The sequence below is a fragment of the Oryx dammah genome, unplaced genomic scaffold (genome assembly GCF_014754425.2).
Source record: "Oryx dammah isolate SB20612 unplaced genomic scaffold, SCBI_Odam_1.1 HiC_scaffold_3, whole genome shotgun sequence".
In the NCBI taxonomy this organism is placed as follows: Eukaryota; Metazoa; Chordata; class Mammalia; order Artiodactyla; family Bovidae; genus Oryx; species Oryx dammah.
In genome coordinates, this window is record NW_024070187.1 from 102,275,344 (window position 1) to 102,297,332 (window position 21,989).

Consider the following 21,989-nt stretch of genomic DNA (forward strand, 5'->3'; position numbering starts at 1 on the left):
CACCTGGAGTCATAACAACTTTTCTTTATGGTATGCGGGTTCATTTCTAGATAAAATATGTATTGGAAGGACAAGGAACAGGCTCAGGTAGTTAGGTAACTGGCCAAGAGTCAAGAGAAGAGGGGGATTGGGTTCAGGTCCCTTCAGCTTCCACAGCAGTGATTTTCTCTAGCTTGGCTCCACCCCTCAGATGCCAAGATGGACATTTCTCACTCAGCAGCACATAGGAGAGTCAGAGCTTAGTGGTATTAAAAGTCCATGCTGATCTTGCTGCTATGGGTAGAGACAGATGGAGACCTGAAACTCGGAGTCAAACAAACCAACCATCTCTCCTGGGCATGGCCAGGAGAAAGCCTACAGCAGTAAGAACTGGCACCTCTTTGAAAATTTCGTCTCCCATCTCCCAGGCCTCATGGCAGCTCAGCAAACCCTTTACTGACCCCCGCCACCTCCTCACTCACATTCACACCCTGCTCTTGCCCTTCTCATCCCATCAGATGACCTCCTTTCCAACCGCTATCCCAGAAGGTGGACTCAGTTCAGTTCAGTCCAGTCACCCAGTCGTGTCCGACTCTTTGTGACCCCATGAACTGCAGCACACCTGGCCTCCCTGTCCATCACCCACTCCCGCAGTTTACTCAAACTCACGTCCGTTGAGTCGGTGATGCCATCCAAGCATCTGCGACAGAGGATGAAGGTGGACTACCATCTGTGAATTCCCGCACATCCGGAAAACAGTTCTACGTCCCAGCAGCTCTGCCTCTTCTCTTCCCATCTCAGAGAACCAGGATGCCCACTCTGTTGTTCTCAAAAACTGATAATTCCCATAGCATCCATGACATGATTTTCTTCTGGTTCTTCAAGGTCTATACTCTGCTTCTTGTTTTGATTCTTCTTGAATCTTGCTCCTTCAATGCTGGCAGGACCCAAGATCTGGCATAAGGCTTTTTACTACCCCTTCTACATGCACTCCTGGACCACAGACATCTCTGTTATTGGATGATACCAATTTTGTTGTTCAGCTGCTCAGCAGTATCCAACTCTTTGGACGCCCTGGACTGCAGCATGCCAGGCTTCCCGGTACTCCTGGGCCAGGGGCATCTCCATTATTGGATGCTGCCAATACGTTAGAGAATCTCCTGAGAACTATCAATCCTCTGCTTGAAATGGTCAGACAAGGACAAGATGTTCCACTGCTCTGGGGAGATCACGGACCACTGGAATTTGGGTTAAGCACCCTCCCTGAGCCATCTCATCTCGATCATCCTTGTTCTCCGTGTGCCCCCACCTGAGCTCAGTAGAGACGCTCCATCTCCAGTCATCGCCAACTCAAGATACCAAGCCACACTCAGCATTTTACGCCCTGACTTGCTGTCATTCTGGGGTCTTTATTTCCGTAGACCTGACGCTCTACACCCTCTTCTTCCCACCATCACCTCCTCAGACACAACCCTCTCAGCTCTCCCACTTTTTCTTACCTCTCCATCCCTACTACAAGTACTTTCATGAAACTCCTACTGGATTAGCCCCCAAACTCCTAATGATCCTCTGTTCAGCAGCCTGGGCAGTGCTTCCAAAATAGATGAACCAAGCCACCCTCTGCCACTTCACTGACTCCCATCTCCTTGGCGTGAGATGAAAGCTCTCAGGGAAGACCTCTGGCTTTATCTTGCTCAGCCTGTTCCCTGCCCTGGCTCCCTTCTCTGTCCACCCACTGGACAGCATCCATCCACACTTCCCCCAAAACGTCATCATGGCCCTTTCTTTTATGTAGACTTTCCTAACTCTAGAGAGTAAAATGAATTGCTCCCTCCACTGTACCTCAGTGTTCCCATATGTCCATCTATCATGGTCCCTGTAAGCCACAAAGTCCTCACCTGCTCACCTATTGGTCCCCCCACCAGACTGGCCTGAGAGTCTTCCCAGAAGGGCCAGGTCTAAGTTCATTGTGAATTTCTAGTGTCCAGAATAACACCAGGGTGTCAAGGAAATATTTGTTTAATTCAAAATATGTGAACAGCAGGTAGTAGAATGTCAAAGCGAAAAAGAGAATTTGAGGGAAGCCATCTTCTTGAGGATGATTGAGTCATCCTTGTAGCTTAACCCATAAAGAATCTGCCTGCAATTCAGGAGACCTGGGTTCAATTCCTGGGTTGGGAAGATCCCCTGGAGAAGGAAACGGCAACCTACTCCAGTGTTCTTGCCTGGAGAATCCCATGGACAGAGGAGCCTGGTGGGCTGCAGTCCACGGGGTTGCCAAGAGTCAGACATGACTTAGTGACTAAACCATTCATCCTCTTTGGAATTTAAAACATGTTTTTATTAGTGATGCCTGGAGTTTGAGCAGTTAGCAGCTGGCATCTGCTCTAACCCACAGGGCAGTAATGTCACAGAGGGTTAAGGTGATATTTGCTTTGAATGATAAAAAGATCCATCTAAAATTTAAACAAGGAGAATTCATTAAAAGGGAAAAAAAAAGACTCCCTCAGTAAATCTTGGCCCCTTAATTATACCTTCTTTATCACTTAACTTCAGAAACGGGATCCTTGGCTCCAGGGTATATTTAATACTCAAATACAACAGAGAATTTGAGTATTAAACATGCTTCTAGGTACCAGCTCTTTAATCTTGCCAAATGAACTGTCCCAGAAACCATGCTTTTGATAGGGGAAAGAAAATCCACCACATACATTAGCTATTAGCTGCTCAGAATATTCTCTTTCCTTCTTTTCCACATCTGCCAGGGTGATGTATTCAGAGTCACCGCCACCCAACATCTCTGTGTTTGACAGTTTGACCTGAAGTCTCTTTTCTAATTCCTCCAAGTCCTGGAGAAAAAAAGAAAAAGAGAAAGAAAATCTAATGTATCTTAAATTCTAGAGAAGAAATGCTTTTAATTTTTTACATTATCATAAAAAATTTCTTATAATAATTAATGCTCTGGGTATTGTCCTTTTGAAGGATTGATGAGAAAAATCTATTTTTCTCATTAAATGTAGAGTCTCAGGAATAATGGATTATGTATTTTTTTCTGTATTTTCCTCACCTTCCCCCAAATAGGCCATATTTTAAAAACAATGAAAAGTATCTTCCAATCTTGATGAAGTTCCAGGAACATGTCATGGTACTCTGGAGTGTTGGGATGGAATATTTCCTCTCCACTCCTCTAGTTTCCATGGGAAGGATTACTCAGTACACCCCAGGGAGGAAGTGATATGTATTTGGTGGTTTAAAAGCAGGAAGTGAGCGCAGCCCCTAGCTTGCCCAGCCTCATCCTCTTTGGGACAGACCACTCAGGGGAGGCCACCACCCTGGTATGGCTTCAGTCTAGAGTGAGCTGGGGAGCAAGGGTCCCGCTTGTGTGTGGGGAGGCCTGAGGTGGCCCAGCTTTGCCAGCAAGTGATTTAGGTAAGCAATTTAGCTAATCTCAGACTCAGCATTAGGAAGCCATGATTGCTGTATATCTAAGACACACCCTGCAAGCAGGATTCTCTCAGTAATAAAGCTGACATCTGCATATATGTCTCCCCAACACTTTCTCTTAATTAAATCAGATCTTAGAAGGGAAAGGAGAACCCTATGTACAGAGTCCTTCAAACCCCCTCATAGAGTGTGGGTGGCAGTTCTGTTTTCTCCAGACCTGTGTTCACTGACCTGAAATCAACACTGGTGTGGGTTCAGGTTCATTAGGAAAACTGCTACTGATTGTCCAAGTGGAAGCCACAAGTGGCTTCTAATTCTCACAGCATCTCTACCAGAAAGAAATGAGGGTTCCTTTCCAGGTGAGGAAACTCATCTATGGAAAGTTGAGATATCTTGTCCAAAGTTCCCCAGTAGGAGGTGGTATGCTAGGTTAGGTCCCTTAGGCCCATGGACTCCAGCGACCCACTCTTCCAACTGCATGCATTATCTGCTTCTCTCCAAAGCAGCTGCCATTTCTGGGTACTTCTCATCCTCATACAGAGGTTCTAAAGGCTGCTGTCAATATTAAAGGAAAGTATGCATTTAAAGTCGTCAGACAGATGACATTCAGTGAGTAGTAGCCACTATAATAATTAAAATGCTCTGTAAAGTGGTAGAGGTGAGATTTGATCCCAGACCTGCAGACACCAAAGCTCTTATTCTTGCTATATGACATATGACATTGTTTCATTACTCATATAACTGCAAATATCACCACATAATCAATATTTTTTTGTCATTGGAGAGTCATTTAGACTCATTGAACCCCAACTTCCTCAGTTGTAAACAAAAATAATGATGGCCACTCACAGGGCTGCTATGAAGATTAAATAATATGTGTAAAGCCCTGTGCGCACCGCCTGATGATCACAATAGCGGTGGTACTCAGGATGATGACGACGATGACAAGAAAAACGAAGACGGTCTGCCTTTTCCTTGGGATCTAGTGATGAATCCTGCCACCTGGAGTCCCAGGGAACGAAGAAGAAACATTCTTTCCCAGTCTCCCGAACCTCACAGTGGTGGCGATAAGGATGACAATGGTGACTGTGATGAAGATAATGGTGATGGTGGGCAGTGAGGGTGATGACAATGATATGATAATGAAGGCGAAGGTCGTGAAGTGACGGTGATGAGGATGATGGTGGGGGGGGTGACGGTCACGGGGATGAAGATGATAATGACGCAGGTGATGCTGGCGATAGGAGTAGTGAGTGATGGCAACGACGGTGGTGGTGAGGATGGAATGCTGGTAGTGCTTTTGGAAGTAAGGAGAAGCATGGTGATGGTGGTGGTGCTGACAAAGATAAGATTGGCAATGAAGACAAAGTAACGGTGCTGATGGTCATCATAAGAAGGATTCCGACCGTAACAAAGATGGCGGTGGTGATGGTGACACTGATGATACTGATGGTGGTGGTGGTGACTGTGTTGGTACTAAAATGATAATAATGGCAATGATATTGATGATGATGGCAGAGATCCTATAATCAGTGTCTAGCTGCTGCTGAGTGTTCATTGGAAGGAGTGATGGTGAAGCTGAAACTCCAATACTTTGGCCACCTGATGTGAAGAGCTGACTCATTTGAAAAGACCCTGATGCTGGGAAAGATTGAGGGCAGCAGGAAAAGGGGACGACGGAGGATGAGACAGTTGTATGGCATCACCGACTCAATGGACATGAATTTGGGTAAACTCCGGGAGCTGGTGATGGACAGGGAGGCCTGGCGTGCTGTAGTCCATGGGATCACAAAGAGTCGGACATGACTGAGCGACTGAACTGAACTGAGCTGCTACTTTGCTACATGTTTCATACACAACTCTCTTCTTTCTGTAATCCCATAGGACAGGAATTACTATCCCATGGCACAAATGAAAAACCTAGCATTCTGAGAGTTTGTGAAAGACAGACCATGGTATCAACCTCTACTGCCCTGATTCATTTTGCTGTGCATGAAGCAATATAAAGGTTGTATAAAAGGCTGAAAAGAGAAGAATGCAAAGTGGTATTAACAGTTGTAACTAATAAACAAGGTATATATTTTAAAATACCCCCAAATTGTACAGAAAATAACATCAATAGTGGTTCTCTTCGAGTACTGGATATGACTGACATTCTTTTTTCCTACTTCCAGTATTTTTCCACATTTTAATAATATATATTGTTATCTTTATGTTTATACCTATAGTTTTATATATCATTATATTGTGTTGAAAACTGTATGTTGTAATAAAGTATTTTTACACATAAAAGATATTTCCCTATGCTATTATGTTTTATATATCTGAAAAAACTATTTTTAAGTTATTTTGCAATACAGGTTGAAGACTTACATTTTCTTGCTTTGAAAGAATCTTCTGGCATAATTCATCATCAGACTTCTTTTTAGGAAGAAGGTCAAGGAGGCACATTTTAAAAATCTGAATAAACATCTATTGCCAAAAAGGGAAACAAAACAAGAAAGAGTTAAACAATGGTATCGCTACCCCTCCTTCCATTTTCTCCTACCACCTTCTTTCTCCCCTTCCTCCCACAATTTTTGCTCTAGGAAAAGACCTCAGATTTAAAACCATGACAGTGGCCTATAATGAACTGTGTTTTCACGAAGCTTCTGAAGAAAAATGCCTCATCTCTCCCGCACATATTTATAAGGAGCCTACTCTTTAGGAAGCCCCCCACTTCCCCCATTTCCATGAGTGAAGAAAACAGACAAGGCAAAGGGAACGGAGTTGCTTCTCTCTGGAAACAATCAGAAGAACACTTGAAATTAAGATGTGCAAAGTCATCCACTCCAGCCCCCTGTCTCAATGGATGGAAGTGTCCTTTAAATCAAGAAGGGTCCTCCATAGGCAGGGACACCTTGGCAAGTCCAAGGGTGCTGTCTTCACAGTTTGTTTAATCATTCACCTATTGCAGGACATCTAAGTCTTTCCAGTTTGGGGTTATTCTGAATAAAGCTGCTATGAACATTCACATAGAGATTTTTGAGTGAACATAAGTTTTTCTGTGAGGAATGTCCAAGAGTACAGTTTCTCGTTCTTCTGGTAACTGCATGGTCAATTTTATGAGAAACTGCCTGTTTTCTGGAGTGGGCTTTTATAGTCCTACCAGCAATGTATTAGTGATCGAGTTTCATCACATCCTCACCAGCATTTGGTGTTGCTGCTGTTTTTATTTTAGCCATCTTGATCGGTACGTAGTCATATCTCATGTGGTTTTAATTTGCATTTCCCTATTGTCACCCTGCTTATTTAACTTATATGCAGAGTATATCATGAGAAACGCTGGGCTGGAAGAAGCACAAGCTGGAATCAAGATTGCCGGGAGAAATATCAATCACCTCAGATATGCAGATGACACCACCCTTATGGCAGAAAGTGAAGAGGAGCTAAAAAGCCTCTTGATGAAAGTGAAAGAGGAGAGTGAAAAAGTTGGCTTAAAGCTCAACATTCAAAAAACGAAGATCGTGGCATCCGGTCCCATCACCTCATGGGAAATAGATGGGGATACAGTGGAAACAGTGTCAGACTTTTATTTTTCTGGGCTCCCAAATCACTGCAGATGGTGACCGCAGCCATGAAATTAAAAGATGCTTACTCCTTGGAAGGAAAGTTATGACCAACCTAGATAGCATATTGAAAAGCAGAGACATTACTTTGCCAACAAAGGTCTGTCTAGTCAAGGCTATGGTTTTTCCAGGGGTCATGTATGGATGTGAGAGTTGGACTGTGAAGAAAGCTGAGTACTGAAGAATTGATGCTTTTGAACTGTGGTGTTGGAAAAGACTCTTGAGAGTCCCTTGGACTGCAAGGAGATCCAACCAGTCCATCCTAAAGGAAATCCGTCCTGGGTGTTCTTTGGAAGGAATGATGCTAAAGCTGAAACTCTAGTACTTGGCCACCTCATGCAAAGAGTTGACTCATTGGAAAAGCCTCTGATGCTGGGAGGGATTGGGGGCAGGAGAAGAAGGGGACCACAGAGAATGAGATGGCTGGATGGCATCACCGACTCAATGGACATAAGTCTGAGTGAACTCCGGGAGTTGGTGATGGACAAGAAGGCCTGGCGTGCTGCAGTTCATGGGGTTGCAAAGAGTCAGACACGACTGAGTGACTGAACTGAACTGAACTGAACTGAATGGCTTAAGGGAATGACAGAGGATGAGACAGTTGAATCGCATCACTGACTCAGTGGACATGAGTTTGAGCAAGCTCCAGGTGATGGTGAAGGACAGGGAAGCCTGATGTGCCGCAGACCACAGGGCCACAAAGAGTAGGTCACAACTGAGTGACTGAACAACAACAATGGCTTAATGATGTTGAACATCTTTTCCTGTGCTTTTGTGTGTGTTTACTTGTCAGCCATATATTCTTTTTGGTGAAATATCTGTTCATGTCTTTTGCCCACGTTCCAATTGGATTCTTTATTATTTCTATCGAGGCTTGAGAGTTCTTTATATATTGTAGGTACTGCTGCTGCTGCTAAGTCGCTTCAGTCATGTCTGACTCTGTGCGACCCTATAGATGGCAGACCATCAGGCTCCCCTGTCCCTGGGATTCTCCAGGCAAGAACACTGGATTGGGTTGCCATTTCCTTCTCCAGTGCTATTTCTTTTTTAGAATGTGGTTTGCAAAATACTGCCTCAGTGTTTTCATCCTCTCAACAGAGTTTTTTGCAGAGCAGAAGTTTATTTTGATGAGTTTCAATTTATTAGTTTTCCCTTTTATGGATCATAATATCGGTGTTAATCTAAGAACCCTTTGCTTAGATCCCAAAGACTTTCCTTTAAAAAAAAAAAAGATTTATAGTTTTATACTTTAAATTTAAGTACATGAGCCATTTTTAGTTAATTTTTGCATGAGGTATGAGGTTTAGCTTGAGGTTCATTTTGGTTTACTTATGGATACTCAACTGCACATAATTCATTGAAAAGATTAACATTCCTCCACTGAACTGCCTTATACCTCTGTCAAAGGTCAGTTAGACATACTTATGAAGCAAGGCATCTTTTGTTTTTGATAATTAATCGACATAACCAGCTTTGTTCTTTCTGAAGATTGCTTTGGCTATTTGGGGGTCTCATGCGTCCATACAAATTTTAGGATTTTTTTTGTTCTATTTGAAAAATACCATTCAGACTTTGATAGGGACTGGACTGAATCTGTAGATTGCTTTCAGTAATACAGATATTTTAACAATAGTAATTCTTTCAATACATGAGCATGGAATATCTTTCCATTTATTTGTGTCTTCCTCGATTTCTTTCATCAAAGTCTTAAGTTTTCAGGATACAGGACTTTCACCTCTTCAGTTAAATTTATTCCTTGGTATCTTATTCTTTTTGATGCAATTGTGAATGGGATTGTTTTCTTAACTTCTCTTCCTGTTAGTTTGTTTTTTGTGTATAGAAACACAACAGATTTTTGTATGTTGATTTTGTACCCTGCAACTTCATGGAATTCATTAGTTCTAACAGTTTTCTGTAAAGTCTTTTCTATGTATAAAATCATGTCTTTTGAAAAGAGTCTTTACTTCTTCCTTTCCGTTTTGGATTCTGTTTATTTCTTTTTCTTGCCTAACTTCCCTGGAAATTCCAGTATTATGGTGGATAAAAGTGGTGAGAGTGGGCATACATGTATTGTTCCTGATCTTAGAGGAAAAGTTTTTAGCTTCTCACTGTTGAGTATGATGTTAGTTGTGTGTTTGTCATATATCACCTTTATTACGTTAAGGTACATTCTCTCCATGTCTACTTTGTCAAGAGATTTTTATCATAAATACACGTTGAATTTTGTTAAGTGCTTTTTCTGCTTTGAGATGATCATATGATTTTTATCCTTCATTTTGTTAATGTGGTGTGTCATGTTGATTGATTTGTGGATGTTGCACCATCCTTGCATTTCTGGAATAAATCCCACTGAATTATGGTGTTAAAAAGTGAAAGTGTTAGTTGCTCAGTCCTGTCTGACTCTTTGTGACCCCAGGGAATGGGGCTGGCCAGGCTTCCCTGTCCATGGAATTCTCTAAGCAAGAATACTGGAGTGGGTAGCCATTCCCTTCTCCAGGGGATTTTCCCAATCTAAGGATTGAACCTGGGTCTTCTGCACTGCAGGCAGATTCTTTACCATCTGAGCCACCAGGGAAGCTATAATCCTTTCAATCTGCTGCTAAATTTGATTTGTTAATATTCTGTTGAGAATTTTTGCATCTGTTTTTACCTGAGATACTGGTTTGTGTTTTTCTTTTTTTCCAGGCATCTATCTGGTTTTGGTATCAGGGAAATGCCTAGTGAAATGAGTTTGGAAGCATTCCATCCTCTTCAGTATTTTGGAAGAGTTTGAGAAGGGTAGGTATTAAATCTTCTTTAAGTGTTTGGTAGAATTTACCAGTGAAGCCATTGATCCTTCTTTTTTGGTCAGGAGATTTGTCAATTTTGTTTATCTTTTAAAAGAACCAGACATTGCTTCATAGATCTTTTCAATGCTTACTTTTTTAGTCTCTATTTCATTTATGTCCACTGTGAACTTCCTTATTTTCCTTCCTTCTACTAACTCTAGGCTTCTCTTTTTCTTCTTCTAGTTCCTACAAGTGTAAACTTGGATTGTTCATCTGAGATTTTTCTTGTTTTTTGAGGTAAACCTGGATGGCTATGAATTTCCCCCTAGGAACTGCTTATGCTGCATTCCGCAGATTTTGCCAAGTTTTATTTCCACTTTTATTTATCTCAAAATATTTTTAATTTCTCCTTTGATTTCTTCATTGATTCATTGGTTGTTCAGTAGCACAATATTGAATATTCACATATTTGTGATTTCTCCAGTTTTCTTCCTATACAGGTATCCCTAGTTTTATTGAATTCTGCTTTAATTGCACTCTGCAGACATTTCATTTTTACAGATTGAAGGTTTGTACCAATCATGTGTTGAGCAAGTATTTCATCATCACTTTTCTAACAGCATTATCTCACTTTGTGGCTCTGTGTCACATTTTGGTAAGTCTTGCAATATTTCAAATCCTCCACCAGCAAAAAGATTACAATTTGCTGAAGGCACAGATGATGGTCAGAATTTTAAAATAACAAACTATTTTAAAATTAGGCTATGCAATTGTTCTCTTAGATATGCATTGCATACTTAATAAACAACGGTATAGTGTAAACATAATTTTCATATGCACTGGGAAACCAAAAACTCATGTGACTTACTTTACTATGATATTCACTTTACCGCAGTCATTTGAAACCAAACCCACAATATTTCCAACGTATGCCTGTAACTGATTTCTAGTTTCATACCACTGTGGTTGGAAAAGATGCCTGATATGATTTTGACCTTAAATTTATTGGGACATCTATTGTGGCTTCATTATGCTTGCCAGTACTAATACGCTCTAAGAAGATAAAAGTTGGCCTGGCTTTTTACCCGCTGAAGTCTTAGGCTATGTAAAGTAACATTCTTTTCTCAGGATGTCCATCTCAAATCTATTTTCTTTTTGACCCCAGACTGGAACAGTAATGTTTCCTGGTCTTGTCCCATTTCTTTACATTTTAAAAACTTTTCAGTTTAGAACAATTATGGACTTAGAGGAAGGTGCAAGAACAGTAGAGTTCTGTGTGCTTTACCCCCAGGTCTGCTATTTTACATCACTGTGGTATTAACATCATACCAAACCTGGAAATTGACATAGGTCCAATACAGTTAACTGACCTTACTCATTTTCTATTCATTTTTGCAGGCACTCATTTGTGTGCGTATGTGTGTTTGTGGTTTTATGCAATTTTACCTCATGTATTCCTATGGGCTTCCCAGATGGCTCAGTGGTAAAGAATCCACTTGCCAATACCTGGCTTCAGTTCCTGGGTTGGGAAGATTCCCTGGAGAAGGAAATGGCAACCTACTTTAGTATTCTTGCCTGGGAAATCCCATGAACAGAGGAGCTTGGTATGCTACAGTCCATGGGGTCGAAAAAGAGTCTGCCACGATTTAGTGACTGAAAAACAGATTCCTATAACCACTGCCACAAACAAGATAGAGAATCTTCCAGCACCAGGAGAAACCCCTGGTCCTACTGCTCATCTGACAGTAGCCACCCCCTTCCCATTGACCCTAATCTATTTTCGTCTCTGCCATTCTGCTCTTAAAGATGACAACTCCACTCTTCCTCAAGGGCTGCCAGGGAGCTCTAAGCTTCTGGGCTGCTTCTGGTCTGAGTCACTTCTGAAATCTGACTTGTGATAACAAATCTCTACCAGAGGAACAAAATTTGAAGTCTTTGCATAACATGGCTCTCTCCTCCTCCCTGTGTTTCTCTAGGTCCTCACACATGAAGACATGCCCTGCAGAGAATGAAAAGCCAGGTTTAGAAAGCACTTCTCTCAGAGTGATGTTGATTTCAGCCAGACACATTTCTACTGAGCACCTACTCGGTGCAGGGCATTGTTCTGGGGTCTGAGGATACACAGATTTGTACTCAGACAAACCTCATTTGGGTTCTGACTCTGCCATTTACCAGCTGTGTAATCTTGGGCAACTGATTGACCTCTCTGAGCCTCAGGTTCTCCATGAGTAAACCAGCAGTGAGGTTTCCATGAGATCAGACATTTAAAGTGTTTAGCCTAGCAGAGTATCAGTGCTGCATAAATGGTGCTGTAATGATGCTGGTTACACATCCCCAAAGAGCCCAGAGCTTTGCCCACAGAGACTTTTCTTTTCTGTGTGTTTTTTAAATTTTCTTTTACTTTTAACTGGAGGATAATTACTTTACAATATTGGGCTGGCTTCTGCCAAACACCAACATGAATCAGCCACAGATATATGTATCCACAGAGACTTTTCAAAGTGGGACAAATTAACTCCATAATTCTATAGAGTAAGAGCTGGAAGTATATTATTTTTACACCTTTCCTAAAGTGGCCCAGAGAGGGGAAGTAACTTACCCACAGTCACACAGCTGATAAGTGTCAAAGGGTGGATTAGAACCCAAGTTTCTAAGTTTTCAGTTCAGTCACTCAGTCATGTCTGAATTTTTGTAACCCCATGGACTGCAGCATGCCAGACTTCTCTGTCAATCACCAACTCCCGGAGCTTGCTTAAACTCATGTGCATCGAGTCAGTGATGCCATCCAACCATCTCATCCTCTGTCGTCCCCTTCTCCCGCTTTCAATCTTTCCCAGCATCAGGGTCTTTTCCAATGAGTCAGTTCTTCGCATCAGGTGGCCAAAGTATTGGAGCTTCAGTTTCAGCATCAGTCCTTCCGATGAATATTCAGGACTGATTTCCTTTACGATTGACTGGTTGGATCTCCTTGCAGTCTAAGGGACTCTCAAGAGTCTTCTCCAACACCACATCTCAAAAACATCAATTCTTCAGCACTCAGCTATCTTTATGATCCAACTCTCAGATCCATATGTGACTACTGGAAAAACCATAGCTTTGACTTAGACAGATCTTTGTCAGCAAAGTAATGTTTCTGCTTTTTAATATGCTATCTAGGTTGGTCATAGCTTTCCTTTCAAGGAGCAAGTGTCTTTTAATTTCATGGCTGCTGTCACCATCTGCAGTCATTTTGGAGCCCCCCAAAATAAAGTCTGTCACTGTTTCCATTGTTTCCCCATCTATTTGCCATGAAGTGATGGCACCAGATGCTACGATCTTCATTTTTGAATGTTGAATTTTAAGCCAGCTTTTTCACTCTCCTCTTTCACTTTCATCAACAGGCTCTTTTTTCTGCCGTAAGGGTGGTGTCATCTGCATATCTGAGGTTATTGATATTTCTCCCAGCAATCTTGATTCCAGCTTGTGCTTCATCTAACCCAGCATTTCTCATGATGGACTCTGTATATAAGTTAAATAAGCAGGGTGACAATAAACAGCCTTGACATACTCCTTTTCCAATTTGGAACCAGTCTGTTGTTTCATGTCCAGTTCTAACTGTTGCTTATTGACCTGCATACAGATTTCTCAGGAGGCAGGTGAGGTGGTCTGGTATTCCCATGTCTTGAAGAATTTTCCACAATTTGTTGTGATCCACACAGTCAAAGGCTTTGGCATAGTGAATAAAACAGAAGTAAATGTTTTTCTGGAACTCTCTTGCCTTTTTAATGACCCAATGGATGTTGGCAATTTGATCTCTGGTTCCTCTGCCTTTTCTAAATCCAGCTTGAACATCTGGAAGTTCTTGTTTCTGGTGCTCTTGGAACTTTTCCTGTTCAAGTGTCTCCCTCCATGGAAGTCTGATCACTTCCTCAAAGCCTACACACCCTCAGGTCATCTCTTACACGCTCTATGGTACTCCATCATTTACTTGCTTTGTCATATTTTTTGCCTCTGTGCGTTTTGTGCGGTCTTTTGCCATGTCTCCTCTGAACAGGTACTGCCCGGCAGGGTGGAGAGGCTCCCCGCAGGGGAGATGGGCAGATAAGTGATGGTGCATGCTCCATTTACAACAACAGGCTGCTTCCCTGTGGGCAGTCGCTGGCTGCTCCAGGGGTGAGGCTGGCCAGCACCACATCCCTCACCAGCCCGATGGGGCTCTGAGCAGAGAAACAATCACCCCCAGGGAGTAGGGCCTTGGAGAGAATCACCAGGGCCACCTGCCCCCAAGCAGGACCAGGTGAGACCGATGAGAGCAGGCTGCACTTCAGGAGGGTGAGCGTCTCATATACCTGGGCATCTGTGGGGCTTGATTTCTGGAATTCTAGGATGATCCGTGGTTTCACATACTGGGGCCTGATGGTGATGATTGTTATGCTCACATAGAGCAAAACTTCTTTCTGTTTTATCCTCAATTTAGTGTCCTTTTATTTTCCATTTTCTAATGGAGCACCTGTGAGCCTATCCATGTCTGTCTGTCTTTCTCTCCATCTACTTCTCCTCTTCTCTTCCTAACAGGCCTTCTCTCTCATCCCTTTTCTCAGGAGGTCTCCTCCCTCACTAATTCAGCGGATGTGTCTCAAGGAGAAATAGTCCCTTTAAAAAAAAATTTTTTTTTAAATTTGGCTGTGCCAGGTCTTAACTGCAGCATGTGGGAATCTAGTTGCCTGACCAGGGAGCGAACAAACTGGCGCCCCCTGCAGTAGGCGGGTGGAGTCTTAACCACTGGACCACCAGGGAAGTCCCGATAATTCCTCTTTTAGCCCCAGTGGCCTTGCTGCCTGGCTAAACCAGGGGCTTCTGTACTGCAGTGGGACTCATTCCTCTGACTTCCTGTGGCTTGGATCCAGTGTGGATTCACATGTACCTGGCAGAGACTATCTTGTTTCCTGATGTCCATGGCTCTGATTTCTCCTCTCTTCACTCAGACAAGGTACGCAACTACGCATCTCAGCCCCAACTTAGCACTTTATGACTTAGGGCCTGTCTCCTCTCTGTGCCTCAGTTTCCCTATCTGTAAAGCGGACATAATAATGGCACCTACTTGCCAGGTTGTATGAGGTTTAACATAACCACTTGTGTGACACCCCCAGGCTTAGTGTGTAGTAAGCACTCAATAAAGTTAGTGATCCTAAATCTTATGATCACCATTATTCTTCCTCTAAAAATACTGTTCTCTTTGTTCTCTGTCTCCATCAAGAGGTATGTCCAGAGAGTAGGTACCCAGCCATCTGCTTAACCCCCACACGTGTGCATGCTCAGTCATTAAGTTGCGTCCAACTCTTTTGCAACCCCTTGGACTGTAGCCCGCCAGGCTCCCCTGTCCATCGGATTTCCCAGGCAAGAATACTGGAGTGGATTGCCATTTCCTTCTCCAGGGGATCTCCCTGACCTAGGGATTGAACCCATATCTCCTGCACCAGCAGGCGGATTCGTTGCCACTGAGGCCCCAGGGAAGCCCTTAACCGCCACAGTGCTGTACCCCATCTGCAGGCGTCTTGTGGTCAGATGCCTAGTCTCTCTCTCCTCCCTCCGTGGTGGCTCCACTGATGCCCATTTCCCGAGCGTCCCCAGGACTCCACGCACACGGAGGGCTGGTGTCTGGGTCCTGAGCACTCCACATACCATGTGCTTCTCCTGCCTCAGGGCCGCGTCCAACTGCAGCAGGTCTTTTAAGTGAAGGTTGTAGATGCACAAGTCAAGGTCCACACTGAGAAATGCAAAGAGAAACAGAAGAGACTTTCAGCAGATTTGAAGCAGGGCCTGAGGTTACCGAGTTATCAGGACATCCCTGCTCAGGATGAGCCACGGTGCACCATGACTCCAGATGTTAAATTCGGCAGTGTGCTAAGATTCCTCACAGCCACCCAAGGCACTTAGGAGAAATCAAAGAACACATCTGAAACCCACTTGTATACAGCTGCTTGAGAATCAAAGACAGGAGACAGGAACAGAAGGAAGGTAAGAAAAATGAACACTTCCCCTGGCCCCACCCCGGGCATTTTCAGGTCTAGCATCAAGTGTCATCCTTCCCCTCTGCCATCATGTACACATTCTCATGCCCATTTTACAGATGGGAAAACTGACTCCGGAAAGCAACAGTCAGAGAAACCTAGTAGCAATCATAAGTGACAGCATGTAGAAAAAGGCCTTTGACTTTTTCTACTACACAAGCAAAGGTGTTTTAAATACTACACTCCCACCTGAGTTATTAGGAGTTCTCTTCATCTGAATGCTCAGAAACATCCCTTTCCAGCCTGGCAGGGGAGCCAAGAAAGCTCCAAGCCAATGACGTCCCTCCTTTCTGGGGCCCCCTGCAGGGTCAACATCTTCTGAGCCCTCTCTCTCTCCCCAGCCCTGAGCCAGGTCATACCTTGTTCATCTCGCCCAAGGCCCGTGGGGACTTACAGAAATTCAGAGTCAACAGGGGCCCAAGGACCAACACACAAATCTGCCGACTACTTTACTGAATAACTGCTGTGTGCTGAACTCTGCTCTGGACTGGGCGCTTTGGCAATTTAGAGCGTGGACTGCTAACCACAAGGCACCGGGGTTAAACTTGGCTCCAACACTCACCTGCTGTGTGATCTTGGGCAAGTCACAGCCTCTTTGTGTCTCATTTTATTCTTTGTAAAATGAAGGCAATATTAGCATCTACTTCACCACCTTTATGACTGAGGGCTGTTAAGAGGAATTAATTATTTGACTCATGAATATTTATTCATCACTGAATCTGTGTCGGGCTCCCACTGGCTGGTAGGACACAGCTGTGAGTAAGACAGACCTGGTCTTCGTGCTCATGAGATAATCTCTGCAAAGTGCTTATTATTTTGTACACAGAAGGCACTTAATCAGTGCCAGCCGCTGCTATGCAGGGCATGAGGCAGGTCAGTGATTAGAAGAGGCCCTCCTGTCTCTCCTCAGGACCCAGGCTGGGTTCCCTAACCCCTCTGCCGGCCAACGCCATACATTCAGCTCCAGCTCTGACACTGGGTCACTGTGTGTCCATGGCTGAGTCCTTAACCACTCTGGGCCTCCATTTCCTCCACTGACCAGGATATGGCCCGTTGGTCTGAGTCCTCCACCCGCCCCCTCCTCACCTCTCACAGGTCAGCACCTCGGGGAAGCTGCTTGCCCCAAGGAAGCTGCGACCCAGGAACCTGTCATCGCTGGCTGCCGAGTGGACGCTGGAAGAGGAGCTGCAGTCGTCCTTCTCGGCCTGGCTCAGGCTCCCCAGGCTGCTGGAAGGGGATGCCTCCAGTGGCTGGTTCGGCAGGATGGCCTGCTTTAAGGTTTCGTGCAGAGATGGGTTGGAGGAACCGTCGGCCAGAGGCTGGGGGACAGGAGACAAAGCGCCCTCTCAGTCCACGTGACCCATCACCAGAGTGTTTCTGTAATTCTACCCATGACACACACAGTGGGTCCCAGGAAGGCCAGGCTGGGGAGGATGGGGAGGGTGTGAGTGGATCTTGCAGCTTCTACCCCAGGGGCATGGCCGTGGCCCCAGGGACCCGCATCACAGCTCTTGTCTCATCCTTCATCCCTGGAGGCTGGCCCCTCTGCACCAGGCTCCTCTCTGCCAGCTCTCAGACCCCAGGCCTGCTCTGTCTGTCGACCCACCTTCCTTATCAGGGAACACCGCTGCCCACTGCCATGACAACACGAGGACACAGCCTAGTGCCTGGCACACCTGGAGGGCTCAGCAAACATCAGCAGTCCATGTGTCCAGCCTCAAATCTGCTGCTCCCAGAGGTGTGTGCAGAGGGCACTGAGCTGGTGGCTAGCTCCAAACCCTCACTGTCATCCCATGCTTCCGGGCCTTTCCGGACTCTGGTTCCCATGCCTCAAATTCCCCTCACTCACCATCTGCGGAGCAGAAACCTCCTTGCCTCTGGACACAGACCCCTGCATCTTCCTTCCCTGCTCCCTGGGCCCAGCACGGGCTGGATTCCACAGGTCCCGGGTCATTTCTGTCCTGCCTGCTACCACACACTGTCCTACAAGATCTGCAGGGCTCAGAGTGCATCCAGGTGAGGACAGTGCCCTCCTGACCACCAGATAATCCGCAGTGCCCAACACCGAGCCTTCCCAGCACAGGTACTCATGAGGAATAAACGCCCTGAGTCTGGGAGTTTTGAGCCGTCACCCACCCACCGGATAGTGAAGGAAGTGGTTTCCAGTGTGTGTCCAGGAAGCAGTTCCATGAACTATAAGCAGTTACTGCTCATTGTAAATGTTCCACAGGAAAATTAGTTTAGGAAAGTCTGTGTGAACAAAGTAGAATCATTTATCCCCCCTTTTTGGCTGTGTCACAGCTTATGGGATCTTAATTCCCCAATTAGGGATCGAACCTGTGTCCCTTTTCAGGAGCATGGAGTTTTAACCACTGGACTGCCAGGGAAGTCCCTGGAATCATTTCTTTGGTGCAGGAATTCTCAGAGCTTTCGCTATGCTCTGCTATCCTCAAAAGCAAGTAATAATTTAAAAAACTGAACGTGTACTGAGTGTGTAGACATCAAAAACTGTTCTAAGTCTTATGCCTAATACCCCATCTAACCCTCAAGACAACTAGGGGAGGAAGGAGGGCTCTTCATCCCCATTTAATTGATGAAGAAACTGAGGCCCCGAGAAGTCAGGAAATGGCTAGGAGTAAATGACTGTGCTGGGAGCTAGGTTCAAGCCTGTCTCCTTTATCACCAGGAGAGCAGGCCATCCTTTCCTCAACTTACTAGAGCAGGAAATTCCTTCTTTCATGGAGCATCTCTTAGGCCGAGGACTCCCTGAAGCATTAGGGATTACGCTGCCCTCTGCAAAATGCCTGGCCCCAAGTGTGAACTCCTGGCTCCAGGTATAAGACCTGCGGGTACGACTCTGGCCCTGCCACTTCCTGCAGCATGACCTCTGACAGGTCATTAGCCTCTCTGGGCCTCAGTTTCCTTGTGCATTAAGTGGAGATAACAGTATTATTTACCGTACAGGCACATGGCGAGGAACACTGAAATGCCTAATGTGTGACAGATGCTGTGTGTTATGCTGGCCCCACAGTAAGTGCTCAGTTAAGAGTCAGCTGCTGGCATGAGTCCTGGGGCCTCTGAATGAGGAGTAATATTAGTAACGTGTATCAGCATCAGTATTTGTGTCAGTGTTGAAAGAGGAGAGCGGATGCTGCCCTACTGTGCTGTCACCTGGTGTCATGAGAATATCTTGCTCCACCGTGGGCATACCCTGCGCCTGGCAACACCGTCGTAAAGTGGATTCACCCTAAAGTCATGCTCCATTACAAAGCCACAAAATTATCCCTATTAAAATGGCTTGCCATAAGATCCTCAAATAGGACCCCAAATTGCACATCTGTGTCTCCCCCCTCTTACCCCAATCTCCAGCACATTACTGGTAAATTGCATTTCTAAGATGGAGCTCAGGACGCTTACCCTGAACTTCTGATTGATGGGATAGACGACTTTTGCCTTCAGTGCAAACGCTGTGATATTGCTGTTGAAAGATGGCTCGTATTCCTGGGAAGAAGAAAGAATAAATGGCGTGGGGAGGCTTTTGGTGAAATGAAGGACAAACCACCAAGTATCCAAAGTGCCACATCCCATTGGTAACAGTGGCCCTGGGAAGGGATGACAATAGACACATTTAGAGCCAAGCAGCGCTCACTTGCTAGGAGGATGGATGGACGGATAGACGGACGAATGGATGGATAGATGGATATATGAGTGGATGGACAGATGGATGGGGCAGGTGGATGAATGGATGGATAGATGGGTGTCCGGATGGATGTGGGAGAGACAGAGGTACAAATGGGCAAGGGGATGAATGGACAGATGTTACAAAGCACATTCTTCATTTAATTCCAAGTCTTCAGCTTAAGAAATAAGGATTTAAATAGCATGACAACACCAAAACTTTTCCTAAAAGTTGCGAATCACCTAAATATTTTTGGCACTACCTAGTGTATAAAAACTTATGTGTGGCGATATTCATGCAAGGCTTTTGATCAGATCATAAAATGAAAAGATGTGCTTCGGCAGATCTTTTCACTTTTCTGAGCCTCCACCTTCCCAGACAGGAAGCAGGTAGCCTATATATCCCTGTGGATGTGGACAAAGCCCCCAGTGGAGATGCTAGAACAGAGCCCAAGCAAGGCGATGGACCACTTGAATCTCAGTAGTAAAGAGCTGCCATCAACCTCTGCTCAGGACCCATCTCCCTGACACAGCTGGACAGACTGTCTCGTAGCCTGCTCCATGGCCCCACATCCTCTCTGTATCGCTCTCCTGTTAGGGATACCCCTGGGCTTTGCACAGTCAGTGCTGAATAAGGGCTTGGACACATCCAGTGGGTGAATGAAGTCAAGCAGACAGACCGGTCAGGAGCCTGGCCCTCCAGGCCAGGAGGAATCTCAGCTCAGCAATTCTGAACCAGATGCCAATACCTTTCTACTAAATCTTTAAAAAAAAAAAAAAAAGAACTCCATGACAAACGATTGATTGCCAATTGCCACATTCTCCTTGGAACTACATACCCTATTACAGGGAATGCAGAAGAACTCATCACTTCCTCACAACGTGAGACATTGAAACAGCAACTGACAGAGCCTGTGATGTGGTTTGTACCCATCTTCAGAGAGGATTTCACCACAGTGCCCTTCTGAGCGGGACAGAAGGAAGCTCTGCGGCAGGGCCCTATGTCTTGTCATGCCTGTCTCTACCTGTGTGTGTGCTAAGTCACTTCAGCCGTGTCCAACTGTTTGTGACCCCATGGACTGCAGTCCACCAGGCTCTTCTGTCCACGGGATTCTCCAGGCAAGAATACTGCAGGGGGTTCCCACGCCCTCCTCCAGGGGATCTTCCCGACCCAGGGATCAAACCCAGGTCTTTACGTCTAGCTGCACTGGCAAGCAGTTTCTTTACCACTGCTTACAAAAACAGACTCAGACGACAAGAATGGGGGACGTCCCCCAACATGTGCCACCTCCTTAACTTCCAAGGATGTTGCCATTTCCCAGATGGAGAAGATGGCACAGAGAGGCTGAGCTGTGCTCCCGAGGTCACACAGTGATTAAATGTCTGGATCGGGACTTGAGCTCAGATTCTCTAGCTCTTCAGCTCTTCCGTCCGTCTCCTTCCACGAGACAGAAATGAGAACAAGAGGAAGAGCCATGCAATTGCAAGGTCAGTGGGAGTTTAGAGGAGAAGCCCCCAGGTCAGCCTCACCACACCCCAGGGACACAAGTCAGATCCTGAGGTCCTGCTCACTCCCACACCTGCCACATCCAATCAACCACGAAGCCCACCAGCCTAACCTTCTAAGCATCTCTCTAGGGCCACAATCCAGGCCCAGGCCATCATCGTACTTACCCCAGTGGGCTGAAACAGCCTCTTACCCGTCTCCCTATGCATGTACCAAGGACTTACTCCATGCTTGATGCATGTCTGCTCATTTCACTATGACTCAATCATGATCATGCCCATTTTATAGAGAGGTGAAGCAAGGCTCAGGGGTGGACACTTTCCAAGCCAGTCTCCCCAAAGCAACCAAAAACCTTTTTTTTCTTTTTTTTTAAATGACTGCTCTTTTTTTTTTAAATTTTTGGCTGCACAGGCTCTTTGTTGCAACGTGGATGCAAGCTTTCTCTAGTTAGAGCACTCAAGCTTAGCTTCCCTGCGACATGTAGAATCTTAGTTCCCTGACCAGAGATCAAACCTGTGTCCCCTGCATTGGAAGGCAGATTCTTAACCACTGAGCCACTAGGGAAGTCCCTCAAACAAGGTTTTAACCATACAACTCCCCTAGCTTCCTTGGCTTTCCTTGGATCTGAGCGAATACAGAATAGCTGCCCCCAGCCCACAGCAGCCCATCAGTTACAGTCTCTTCAATCTTTGCTGGGAAAATGGTACAACAGCGTGGCAGTAAGACCAAAAAGGCTGACTTTAGAACTGGTGACATACTTTGCGAGGCCCAGTGCCAAATGAAAATAGGGGCTGGGGTGCATCTGTGAGGGAGAGACCCTTAGTCAAAAGAGATTAAGAATTTCAAGACAGCAAAGTCCAGGAACAGGGAGGGGATAACTGGGCAGAGGGCCTCAGTGGCCACACGGGAGGTCATTTGCCTATGAAGCTGGCCTCCGGAGACGATCCGGGGAAGA

At 45.2% G+C, this 21,989-nt stretch overlaps 1 protein-coding gene across 4 annotated transcripts in view; it reads right to left on the reverse strand.

The window, feature by feature from the left end:
* EVC (EvC ciliary complex subunit 1) overlaps positions 1–21,989 on the reverse strand; it is a 91,999-nt gene that overhangs the window by 63,757 nt on the left and 6,253 nt on the right. For all 4 annotated transcript variants that reach the window (XM_040238359.1, XM_040238360.1, XM_040238357.1 and 1 more), the window contains exons 3-7: positions 19,267–19,350; positions 16,936–17,168; positions 15,461–15,545; positions 5,797–5,895; positions 2,691–2,828 (exon numbers count right to left, since the gene is read on the reverse strand). In XM_040238359.1, the coding sequence (XP_040094293.1) occupies positions 2,691–2,828; positions 5,797–5,895; positions 15,461–15,545; positions 16,936–17,168; positions 19,267–19,350 (639 nt within the window). The remainder of the gene's footprint in view (positions 1–2,690; positions 2,829–5,796; positions 5,896–15,460; positions 15,546–16,935; positions 17,169–19,266; positions 19,351–21,989) is intronic.